This window comes from Balaenoptera musculus, chromosome 13 (genome assembly GCF_009873245.2).
Source record: "Balaenoptera musculus isolate JJ_BM4_2016_0621 chromosome 13, mBalMus1.pri.v3, whole genome shotgun sequence".
NCBI lineage: Eukaryota > Metazoa > Chordata > Mammalia > Artiodactyla > Balaenopteridae > Balaenoptera > Balaenoptera musculus.
Window position 1 is genome coordinate 89,661,072 of NC_045797.1, and position 12,466 is coordinate 89,673,537.

The following is a 12,466-nucleotide window of genomic DNA, read 5'->3' on the forward strand; positions in this document are numbered from 1 at the left end:
CACAAAGCCAAGGACCCTCACCTGGCGGCCGTCCCCGGGAGACCCAGGACATGACTGGAACGTGACCATCCTCTCACACCCCACTCTTTTCTGCAACAGTTCCATCTGCTTTTTTTTTTTTTTTTCTCTCTCATTTGTTTGTAGCTTCCTTTCTTGTCTCTGGACCCTTTAACTTAAAGATTTACGTTCACCCCATCTAAAGGCGGGGGTTGAAGGCTTTGAACAAAGGTCTGGAGCAGCTCCAGAAGCACAGCCTTTGTTCTCAGCATCTCACCTCCCTGGTACAAAACTATATTCGTGGGGTTGTGAATGAAAAATGTTGCTGCCGTATCAGTAAACAAAGGACGCTGCAGCCGTCCCGCCACTGCAGCTGCCCCGAAGGTGAGGCCTGAGAGAGGACTCAGGATGGAGGCAAAACGGGCTGCAGCCACCCTCGCGGTGCCCCCTGCGGGGGCTCAGGATGGGAAAGCACAGGACACTGGCCCCAGGTAGCGGAGGTGCGGATCAAAGGGATGATTTCAATGAGCCTGGACTCTTGCATCTTCCCATACATAGAAAAGTGCTAAATTCCTTAACTTGAGATGTCTGGTTTTATTTAATTAACAGTCATCTTTTGATGTTCCCACTGCCTGGCCTTTGTGGCAAAAGCTCCTGTAGATCCTGGCTCCCCCCTTACCTCTTGTGAGCGGTCCCTCAGAGCTCTCTGAGAGGCTGCGTCCTGGGCTTAAGTCCTCAGCAAGTCCACCCAATAAACCATAATTCCTAGCCCATTTGTCTCCACCCTGAGTTCCCTCGAGGCTCGCCATAAGGGCATAGGGGAAGCTTTAGTGGCTGGATGGCTGTAGCATCCTTTGTTCACTAATGTGGCAGTGACATTTTTCATTGACAAGGGAAATCTCCATTTGTAAGGGGGTGTCCTCTCTGAGCCTGGGGAGAAGGATGATTCCAAATCACCAGAGACTCTCATCCACAGGGAAGTCCTGACTTAAATCTGCATGACAACCGTATCTGTCTGCCATTCTGGGTCCCCTTCCCATAACTGGCCTCCACACGCTTCTTCCTCAGATTTAGCTGAAGATGGTAATTAAACCTGAGTTCTAAACCACCTCTTTGAGAGGCTCACTTCCCTGGGTGTTGCCCCTGAGTACAGTAGGCACACGCTTGGATAAACTTTTGATTTTTTTTTTCTCTTGTTCATTAGTCTTTTATTACAAGGCCCCCAGCCAAGAACACAGGAGTGAAACCGAGCAGGACCCTGTGGGGCCCTCCGGGTTGCAAAAGCCTCTCCGTGTCCCCCAGTTCTTCATAGTGTAACAGGGAAGAACAAAATCTGACTCCATGTTGGATATGTTTCTTTGACTTTAACCTTTGCTTTTCGTTGCTTTTGTTATTATAATCATACATAATGACCTCCCTTGGGGAACCCTGACCCTCTGCCTGAATGTTAAACTAAAGTGCCTTTGTTCAGCTCACAGGGAAACACCCTGACCCTGCCCACCTGTGAATGGCTGCAGAACAGAAGAAATTAACACATCCCCTCCCTGATGCTGGCCAAGCCAGGAGATATTTTACAAGACTTACAGCATTTTTACTTTACATTCTCACCTCCTCCCCCTCTCTGTTCTATCAAAGAAGCTGGCATCCAGCCCCCGATAAGATGGTACTCTAGGACATTAATCTGCCATCTTCTCGGACGCCCAGCTTTCCGAATAAAGTCACTATTCCTTGCCTCAACACCTCACCCCCTGATTTATTGGCCTGTTGTGTGGCCAGCAGAGCGAGGTTGGACTCCGTAACAATAGGAAAAAGGCTTCAGCCTCCCAGACCTTCCCTTTGTTCCAAAGGGTAGATTCCAACAGTTACTAATCCAGGAAGGGAGGGGATGCAGAAACACGGGAAAGACAGTCAACAAACAATAGTGCAGCCTTGGGGCAGGGTCCTGGTTCCTCCACAAGGAATATACATAACAATACCTTTGAGTTCTTCTGCAGGAACTAAGGCCACCACCCAGGTGGAGGATGGTAACTTCAGGCTGAGCCCAAGATTCCTGGAGCCCCACCTGCTACCTCACCACCAGCCAGTCAGAAGAAAGTCACACATCCTGCAGTCCTCACCCCAACTTCTGCCTATAAAAACGCTTCCCTGAAAACCATTGGGGAGTTTGGGGTTTTTGAGCACAAGCCGCCCGTTCCCCTTGCACGGTCCTGCAATAAACCTTTTTCTCTGCTCCAAACTCCGACATTTCAGTTTGTTTGGCCTCACTGTGTGTCAGGCACACGAACCTGCAACAGAAGGGCAGAGGGAGAATTGTCCTAAGAGCAGGCCCTGTCTTGGGACCCTGAAATAATCAGGGTCAACAGCAGTCTGAAGGGGAGCCTAGGAAAGCGATATTTAAAGCGAAGCCAGAGAAATTCTACTCCAACCCTGGTTCTTCGCAGACGACGAAGACCCTGCTGAGCCCTGTTAAGATTTTTCTCAAAAAGACCTGAAGGCCAACTGATAGGCTGGCTTCCAGCCCCACTCAGGGCTCTTCGCGTGCCTGGGCCTGGGTCCCCCTCGGCACCAGCTCTCCGTCCACCCCTCCCCGTGCAGCCACACTGGCATTCCTTCTGGAACATTCCTCAGGTGACCAGCAGGGTGGGGTATGATGCTTTCCACCCAGAGATCGGGCTTCCACTCAGTGCAGGTGAGGGGGTGGAGGCTGCACTTGCCCCCCTGGATGTGCCAGTGACGCTGGGCAGAGCCCGCTGGAGTCTGTGCTGCGATAGCTCCAGGGTCAGGGGAACACAAGGTAGAACCAGAGGCTTAATTCTCTCTGTGGAAGACAACGACTTCCCGTTTCCCTTTTCGTTCAGAAATCTTTCTCGGGCCTTTTCAAACGTGTGTACATCTTCCTAATGGCTAAAGCAAGCCTCTGCCCTCCTGGCAGTTCCCCCAGGACCTGAGAGCATCTCTCTGACTGTGACCCTCTGGACCCAGGCCTGCTGTCCAGACCCCTGGCAGGAGATGGGCCTGTGGTCTCCAGACTCCAGACTGCAGCGGGTGGTACGCAGCCAGCTACACAAAGCTGAGGCTTCCCCGGCTTTGGGGTCTCTGAGCAGGTCGCCGGTGATGCCGTCGCGTCCTGGCTCAAAGCCGGGGTGGGAGTAAAGCCAGGCCCTCTGCCCTCCTGGCTTTGACGGCCAGTCTGTGAAGTGAACGGACCACAGGCAGGTTAGCAGGAGGAGAGGCACAGACGCCGGTTAACTTTTAATATAACGTGAACGGGGCACCACAGGATAAGCATGAATGAGACGTGAGAGTTTATGCACGTCTTCGTTGAGGAGGGGAGAGGATGCATGCCCCCGAGGGGAGAGCTTTAAGAAAAGGTGATCCGAGGAGGTGGGATGGGGGGTGACGGTTTGTGACTCTTCGTCTGGGTGTGGGGTCGCTGCCCCGTCTCCAGTCCTGTGACAGGAGTCATCCTGGGCGGTGAAACCCTCGGGGAGGGGACCCAAGATACTGCAGCTCCTGTCGGAGGACCTGCCTGAGCAGGTGAAGGGGGGCAGACCGTGACACCCCAAAATGCGCCGCCTTGGCACGTGGGTGATTTGGGGCTGAAGGCAACCAGGACCCAGCAGGCTCGTCTACAGCCGACCTCGGCCCACTTCTGAGCACCCCTGCCTCAGCCCGGGCAGTGGGGATGTGCCGCCAGGCGGGGCGCTCACCTGGGCCTGGTGCTGGCTGGGCTGCGGTGGGCGGGCTCTCGTGGTGGACGGGAGGCCGCGGGCCGCAGGGCGCCGGGACCCACAGAGGCCACCCTGCGGCCTGCTCAGGGCCGAGCCCCCCCCTGCTGGATGGTACCTCCGTCCACTTCAGCTCCCGAAGGGGTGGTCAGAGAACCAGGGCTGAGCCCACTCGCGGCTGTGTTGATTTCGGTCTAAAACAGCGCTGAGTGGGTGTATTTAGTCATCTGCCTTCTTTTCAAAATTTAAATGTAAAAAAAGAGGCTCTAGATGATCTAACGGGAAGCAGTATAACTTGCGGATCGAAGCTTCAAGATACAGTGGGTGCAGGAAAGGGTGCCGTGTGGGGGCGTTTGTCAACAGGAATGGCTTTAACTTGGGAAAAGCTGATCTTAGACCCATTTGGCTGGGAAGTTGTCTCCGCGTTCATGACAATAAATGAAACCACGCGCTCTCGGCTGTGCTTGCATCCCCGGGGTGGAGGTTTCAGACAGTCGTGGAAGGGGGAAGGGGCCCAGCACCACCGCTGGCCTCACCTGGAGCTAAGGCACGGAGCACACGTGTGCGGGCCCCCGTGTCTGCCTGGGATCCTCACAGCCAGCTCTACATTCTAGAGTTTCAAGTCTGTCTGGCTGAATAAAGGTCCGGGCCCTTCCCTTCCGTCAGCCAGGAGCAGCCTAGGAGGTGAGCAGGACCCCAGGCCACAGTGTCAGGGCTCACCACCGCCCCTGCCCGCTGCCTCTGCCCCCCTGAACCCAAGTCCCGCCCCGGAGCTCGGGATGTGAGCTTCTCTGGAAACGTGGCCGCTGCAGGCGTAGCCAGAGTCAGGAGGACGGCATCACGGTGGCCCTGAGCCAGCGCGTCCTCATAAGGAGAGGGAAACGCTGGGTGAGGACAAGGGCGGGGGAAGGTCTTGTGGCGACGGGACCGGGGCCGGGCTGGCAGTCTGCAGCCCTCCTGGCAACACCAGAAGCCGGAGGGAGGCTGGGACAGATGCTCCCTCTGGGCCTCCAGAAGGAACCTTGACCTCGGCCTCCTGGCCTCCGGGACTGTGGGAGAACAGGTTTCTGCTGGTCACGGCACCCGAGTGTGATGCTTTGTGGCAGCAGCCCCAAAACGGGCTCTTGGAGTTACACCCAGGCCAGCCGGGGGCCCCGCTCCCCTGGGCTGCCGGCGAGTGGGCGGGCGCAGGGCAGGGAGATGCAGGCCAAGGCCCTTGGGACTGGGGGGAGGGGGCTGCCCCAGGCACAGCCAGGTCCTCAGGGGTGACTCACCGTCTGGGAATGGCCCCTAGGCCTCCAGACTGGGGGCCACCCAGACCCGGAAAGCCTCCCCAGCAAGGAGAACACTCACCCTGGCGTGGCTGACGGTTCCCAGGCAGGCACCCCCGACAGCCCTCGCTCAGTCCTCACGACAGCCCGCGTTTGGAGTAGGAACTGGTCTTCTCCTGTTACAGACGGGAAACCAAGGCCCAGAGAGGGCGAGAAAGTCGCCAGGAGTCCCAGAGCTGGGGAGACTGCCTCCCAGCTTGTCTTGTTCCAAACCCCACGTTCTCTTCCTCATAAATCCTCGCAGAGGCAGATGCGGAGACAGACTGGTAGACAGGAGCGATGTCACTCCGGAAGACGTGGCAGAAAATGCGGGCCGTCCTGTCCTTGGGGGACCCCGTGGCACCAAGGAGGGGACGCAGGTGTCTCCTCAGCAGAGCCCGATGCACAAGGGGCTCTCGGGGTGAGGACAGCGACCGAGCAGGGGAGACACTGGCCATCAGATCGCCTGAGGCCCAGGAAGCCCTGCGGTCTGAGGGCTGACTCGTGTCTGCAGCTGCGGGCGGCATCAGGAGGGGCAGAGCGCCCGGCATCTCCAGGAGCGCGGCCCCGTAGCCCTCGCAGCCCTAGCAGGTCTCCGGAGAAGGTCGGCAGCCACTGGGGGGCGGCAGGGGGGGCGTGCAGGGGCCCAGTGACGTCTGGGAGGGTCCCCAACCCCGTCCAGTGCGGTAGGTGAGGCTCGCAGCACCCTGTCCCCTCCCCCCCCCTCCCTGGGTGAGTGACAGGTCCTGGGACATGTTACCCTCTCCGCTGAGCATCGGTTCTTTCTTCTGCAAAATGAGGATAGTAACACTTCCTCAGGAATGTCTCGAGGCTCAGGTGTCTGTGCACGGCGCTGTGAGCAGGCCCTGCCTCGGAGAGAGCCTGTGTTCAGACACCGGGAGGATGGATCTCCTGTCCCCACGGCTGCCTGATCCACTGGAGAGCTCAGCAGTACTGTTCACAGAAGGCAGACAATCGCGGTAATCTTGGCTCCTTTGTATGCACATCTGAACAACTAGAGCTTGTCAACCAGCACAATCACACCTGAAAGGGCTGTTTGCTGTAGGACAGATAACAGGATTGCGGGCAGACAGTGAGGTTTGGAGACTAGTCATCATAGGGAAATGGGAAGAGTCACCAGGGCCTTGGGCAACAGAAAACTTGAATGGCTTTGATGTCTGCACGTGATTCCCCAGGAAGGTTGAGTTCCTGGAGGTGTGAGGCCTCCGTGGGCCTCTAGAGGGCAGATGCAGGAGGTGCTGCACAAAAGGTGCGGCAAGCACACTGGGCTCGATGTAAGAGCTTCGTTACTAAACATGAATCCCTTCGGGCCTGAGCATCAGTCATCGCACTGGCCGCTGCTGCCACGCCTCCATCCAGAGTTCTGCAGACGGCTGTGTACCCGACAGACATGCTCAGGGAGGCAGCACAACGGATGGATGGAGGGATGGATGGAAGGGTGGTGGGTGGATGGATGGGTGGATAGAGGGATGGAGGGATGGAAGGAAAGATGGAAGGAAGGAAGGGAGAGAGGGAGGGAGGGAGGGAGGGAGACAGGAGGCAGGGAGGAAGGGAAGGTGGGAAGGATGGAAGGAGGAAAGGTGGGAGGAGGGAGGGATAGACAGATTTTAAGGAAGTGGCTCATGCACTTGTGGGCACTGGCAGGTCCTACATTTTACAGGCAGGTCAGGAGACTAGAAACTCAGGCAGGAGTGGATGCTGAGGTCTTGCAATAGCACTTCTTCTCCAGGAAGCCTCAGTTTCTACTCTAAAGACCTTAAACGGAGTGGATGAGGCTCACGCACACTGTGGAGGGAACTCCTCTTTGTTGAAGTTCACCAATGTCAATGTCATCTACAAAATACCTTCAGCACAACACCTGGATTAGTGGTTGATCAAATCACGGGGTGTGACCGCCCAGCAGACTGGACGCATAAAATTAGCCGCAGCTGGTGCTGAACTGGAAAGACAGGGTAAGACTGTGTGCTGCTCAGGGCGCCTGCGCCTGGGGTGGCAGAGGTGGAGGTGGTGGGTGAAGTTTGATCTTTACCCACTGACACTGGAGAGGTCCAGAGACATTCGGATGGGGGGGTGGGCAGGGTCAAAGCAGTGGCGCCTTCTCTGCCTGCTGCAGGGAGGATGGACCTGGTAGACCGGTGGGGGGTGGCGTCTTGGCGGTGGTCCAGGGCGATGGCCAGGGCCAGGACCGTCAGCGGTTATGGGAGGGAAGATGGAGGAACAGAAATCGACTGAGCCACTAGGAGCAACTGGAATCCACAGGGTTCCTCAACTCCCTACATGTGGGTGAGCACCAAACAGGCCACTTCTGGGTTGGAGGGTCTGCGAAAGCAGTTTGGAGGATCACATCAGCGATCCAGAAGAAAACAGACATCTTTCAGGGAAAGTAAGGTTTTGGGTTTCTGCATTGAAGTTTGAAATTCTTGTGGGGCAAGCAGGCAGCACTTGTAAAGGAGTGTGGAGCCCTGGGGGGATTTGTGACTGGTTAGTACGGGACCCCTGGCGGGCATGGTCCTGGTCGCTGGAGGACTGGGAAGGCTTCTCCCTGTGGTAACAGGGATGACAGCTTCTGTGACAAACGTGCAGGATCTGGAGGGGCCTGAGCCGGACCCCAGCACAGCTGCCTGCAGGTGCAGACCCTGGGAAGCGTGCAGGTACAGGAGGTTACTGACACAGCAGCGGGCGAGCGCCCCGTCACCCCAGTCCCGCCGCAGCATGCGTGAGGTAGAGCGCCCCTCTGGTCACACGACAGTGTGGAGGTCAGAACAGACCCAGGCTCCTCTCTGACGCTGGGACTTGGTGATCATGTGTCCTTGGACACAGGACAGCCTGGACTTCCTCAACTGTAACACGCAGAGCCTGGATCCTGGCAAGTGAAGTGTTAGAATGGGGCTGCAGACAGACGGAAGAACGTGGGACCGCCTCCCCTCCTTCCCACGGACCCCTGTGTCTTCTGGTGGTTCCAGGCAAGGCCCCCTTGGGGGAGGCCCGGTGGGGTTCTCCCGGGTGTGGCCACAAAGGAGGAAACTAAAGGACACTGAGCGTCCGCCTGGCCGAGCCCTGCGCCCAGGCCTCTACGCAAACGTCTTCTGCGCTCCCAGCGGTGCCCTGGGGTCAGCAGTGCCCAGGCCGTGGGTGCTTAACAGGCCTCACGGGCTCAGACCCCTGGCTCCGATCCTGCTGCAGCGGGTGTGTGTACATGTCAGACAGAGACAGAGAGACACGCGGAGGGGGAGGGGGCGAGAGGGAGGGAGACTGAGAGACAGAGACAGAGAGAGAGCGAGGAGAGCTCCAGCAAGCGCTTGGAATCGTGCCTGCAGCTTGCTAAGCACTGCGAACGTGTGTTATAAAACAACCCCCACCCCTACTGCACATGTGGAAACGGCGGCTGGGCGAGGCGGAGCAACTTGGCCGAGGCCTCCGGTCGTGGGCGCAGACCTGGGAATGGAACCCGCGGGCCCAACCTGAGCTCCGCACCCGGGGCAGCGCCGCGGCCCGACGCCCGGCGGGAGGTCCTCGCCCCGCCCCGGCCCTTGGGGAGGAGGGGGCGGGCGGGGAGGAGCCGCGCGCATGTGCACAGCTGGCGCCCCCCGCCCCCCGCGCGCAGCTGGGACGTGGGCCGCAGCCGGCGGCGGTGGACACGCCGGGCCCTCGCGGTCGGTCGCACAGTCCGAGCGTCCCGCGCGCCGTGGGCCATGGCCGTGCGCGCCGCGCGCCCCGCGCGCCCCTGCTTGCTGGCGCTCGTGCTGTGCTCGTGCTGGGGGGCACTGGCCGCGGTCGCCCCCAAGCCGGGCAACGGGTGTCCGAGCCGCTGCCTGTGCTTCCGCACCACGGTGCGCTGCATGCATCTGCTGCTGGAGGCCGTGCCCGCCGTGGCGCCGCAGACCTCCATCCTGTGAGTCCGGCGGGGCGCGGGGGACCTGGGCGCGCGGGGCGGCCGGGGGCCGGGGGGAGGGTCGCGCGGCGGCGCCTTTGTCCTCCGTGGCGGGGCGGGGGGCGGACCTGAGCGCAGCGCGCGCCGCCTCCGGAGCCGCCTTTGTTCGGAGCTCGGCATCCCCGAGGGACGGGAAAGTTGTCGGCACCCGCCGGGGAAAGCCCCCCGCCCTGCCCGGCCCGGTGCTGCTGGCTCCCCTCCTCCGCTCGCCTTCCTCCCGCTCCCGCCCCTCTCCGGTCCCCTCTTCTCCCGGAGCCCGGCTTCCCCCTCCTCCCGCTTCCTCTCCTCCCCCTTCCTTTCCCCTCCCCCTCTTCCCCCCTCCTTCTACTCGGCGGTTCCCGCTCCCCGTTTTCCCCTCCTCCCTGAGCGCGGCACCCCTGTCCCGGCTCTGGGGGCGGGGGAGGGGCCCTCCGGGAGGGGCCCTCCCTGGCGCACCCTCCGTGACCTCACGTCCCCGCATCTGCTGGGGCGCCGAGAGCCTCCTGCCCGGGTTGTCCCGGGGCCCGTGGGGCGCACGGTTCTCTGGGGCTTTCTCCGCGCCGTGAGCTAGCCTGGCCGAGTTCTGGGAGGCGCCGCGGTGCGGGTCCCCGAGTTGCGGGTCCCCGAGTTGCGGGGCAGCGCGGGCGGCCCGGGGGTGGATACAGTCGGGGTCCGAGCGGGTTTGCGCCCGGGGCACGTCCCCGCCCTCATCTCCAGCCGGGGCGCGCCCAGGTGGTGCCATCGGAGACCCGGCGCTCCGGCTGGCAGGACGTATCGCGCCCTCGCCGGCCGACCCCCGCCCTCCCTAGAGGATCCCGGCCCCGGATGCCGCAGAGTCGCTGCAGGCCTGTTTGGATGCGCCTCTGATTAGAAATTTTCAAAATCTGTAAAGGCAGCCTGCGTTTCAGGCGCTGACTGTATTCAGCGTCCCACAGCTGCCCTTCTGAATGCCAAAAATAGTTTCCACTTTTCTTGGCTGAGCCAGAGTACTTTGGCACCGTGAAGAGCCTGCAAAAGTTGTAAAATTTTGAGTGAACTATTCAGGAAGTGGGCGGTCAGTGTTCCTACTTTTAAAACAAAGTACACGGACAGACCATTCTGCTAGTGGTCGCCGGCTGTGCTGGCAGCTTCCTGCGGGCCCTTGGCGGGACTCTCCGCGCAGCCTGGAAACTGTCCCTCCGAGAGAGACAGACACGGGCTTCCTTCCCGTGCGGAGGGCCGGCCAGCGGGGCGAGGCGGCGAGCAGGAGGGCATCAGGCTCTGAGGAGAGGGACCGTGACAGGCCAAGTGAGGGTGTTCTGGAGCCAGTCATGTCATTCTTCAGTGAGTCAGTGGAAAAAGCCTGGACCCTGAAGCCATTTTTCACATCTGGCCAAAGTCTAATACTCGTACTGTGCTTTGCCCTCACATCTTAATGGCTTTTTAAAAAGAACAATATTTTAAAATGTGACGGTTGTAGAACAGAAATGGAGCCACCAGCCTCCTGCGGGTGGTGAGATTCTCCACGGAACCTCATAGGGTTTTGTAAAACAGCTGAGGGTAGGAAGGGAAAGTGACCTAATAAATAGGTAACCCTGGAGAGTTCCAGAAATCCTTCTGCTTTATGCTTCCGTGGGGTTTTGTAGTTTTCAAAGATGTTTTGAAATGACCTTGCGTGGTCTCGTTGATTCTGTGAGGGGGCAGGGTGTGCTAAGCTGACCAGATCCCTCACAGAACCAAGCGGATTATCGCTGACATGGACACACACCCAGCTGACAGCTGCGTAGACACAGGCGCAGGGGGTGGAAGCTCCCATCGCTGCCAGTGTAGACCTGGGACAGGGGAAGAACTGAGTCCTGGTGGGAGGGGGTCCAGCTGGGGGCCCCGAACTGGGGACACAGAGGCGGGCGGTGATGATGAGAGAGACCAGCTCGGGGGCGCCATGTTGCCGCCTGTGGGCTCCGGGGTCCGGCCTGGCGCGTTCCTGGGGGGCTGCTCCTTGGGGTGCAGTCGTGTTACAAGTTACACTTGTGCAGAAACGTTCAGTGTTCACTTTCAGCTTTTCTCCCAGGTCTCTGCTCTCATGCATCTGCTGCTGTTTTCTATTTTTAAAAAATTATTTGGTGGCAACTGGCGACTTAAAAGATGTGAGGGTAAGTGAAGACCCTGGCCCCAGACCTGACTGCGCCGTCCAGCCATCACTTCATCCCTTTGCTTTTGGGACCCTCCCCTCTCCCACCTCCCCTCGGCCCCCCCAGAAAGACTGAATGGGAATTGCTGGGCATATCAGACGGGTCTCCTGCTCAGGGTGTTTCAGGGTGTGTCCAGGTGGGGCCCGAGAGTGGCCTGTTTTGCCTCGTGGTTGGGCTTCAGAAATGATGGTCCGAGAGTGTCCTGTGATTCCGGTTTGACCCTGGAAAGTAGAAAGTGGTGTTCTAGCCGCCCTAGGATCTGGAGTCCTCGGGCTCTGGTGCTGCAGCTGGTCCCTTCACCATCGGGTGTGGTACTCAGTTCAGCTCAGCTTTTGTAGAAATACTTGTTTGGTTTTTGAGTATTTTACTCTGCTCAGCACTACAGGAGACGTTTGTCATGGTGATGGTGAAACAGCTAGCGCTAAAACCTAAGCAGTGTGCCATCTTTACTTGGCCCGCTTCCCGTCCTCCCCTCCGCCGGGACCTCTCGGGGACGACACGTTCTGCACCTCCCGAGACACATTCTTCACCTCCCGCCTCATGAGTCCTCACGAGCCCTCCGCGCCCCACCCCCGGCCCCACCCTTCTCTCCGTGGCCTCGTCTGTGCGGTCGTGGGGTCACCTCCTTAAAGCTGGCTCCCACCCCACGGTCCAGGCCGCTCCAAAGCCGCCGTCCATGTGACAGGAAGCCCTGGCCTCGGAGGGCACCCAGGGCCGGGGGCTGGCGAGAGCTCCTCCCCTGGGGTCGTGGTCAGCCTGCCAGGCAGCTGTCCCCACATCCCTCGACGTCTGTGTTTGGGCCTGGGCCAGCTTCCGGTTCCTGCCTCTCGGGGTCCCGGGTCCACTGGGGTGCTGGGGAGGGAGGCCCTGCGGCACTGTGACGAGGGCAACTGGCCGTCCAGGCGTGCCTGGCCGAGGGGGGCTGCGGGAGGCCAGCCCTGGGCGCCATCGCCTCTGGTGATCTGGGCAAGTGGCCGCCCGTCTTTGGGGTGATACCCGTACTCGGAGAAGGTCCTGGTGCTCCCTGGGGACTAGCCCCCCAAGGCACAGCTTCTCCCCTTACCAGCCTCCACTGGAGTTCCTGGAAGCTGGCCGACGGGAGGATCTAACTTCCCACCGCTTCCCTGTGCGCCCAGGTGAGGTCTCTGGCCTACAGGTGGCCGGAGGGAGGGAGCGTTCCCGGGTCAGGAGGTGGGCGGGCTGTCTAGCTGCACCGTTCACGTCCCCCTCCCCTGTCTTTCTGGGGTTCAGGGAGTTCCCTCGCTCCCGCCACCCATCCTGCGGGGACACATTCGGCCCCCAGGGAGGACTGGCCTCTCCTCCCCTGGG

At 59.9% G+C, this 12,466-nt stretch overlaps 1 protein-coding gene across 4 annotated transcripts in view; it reads left to right on the forward strand.

The window, feature by feature from the left end:
• Positions 1-8,688: 8,688 nt before the first annotated feature.
• The window catches only part of PXDN (peroxidasin), a 66,888-nt gene continuing 63,110 nt past the window's right edge, over positions 8,689-12,466 (forward strand). For all 4 annotated transcript variants that reach the window (XR_005022337.1, XR_005022338.1, XM_036872505.1 and 1 more), the window contains exon 1: positions 8,689-8,948. Coding sequence is in view for 2 of the 4 variants with exons in the window: in XM_036872505.1 (XP_036728400.1) it covers positions 8,749-8,948 (200 nt within the window). In the remaining 2 variants the exon portion in view is untranslated. The remainder of the gene's footprint in view (positions 8,949-12,466) is intronic.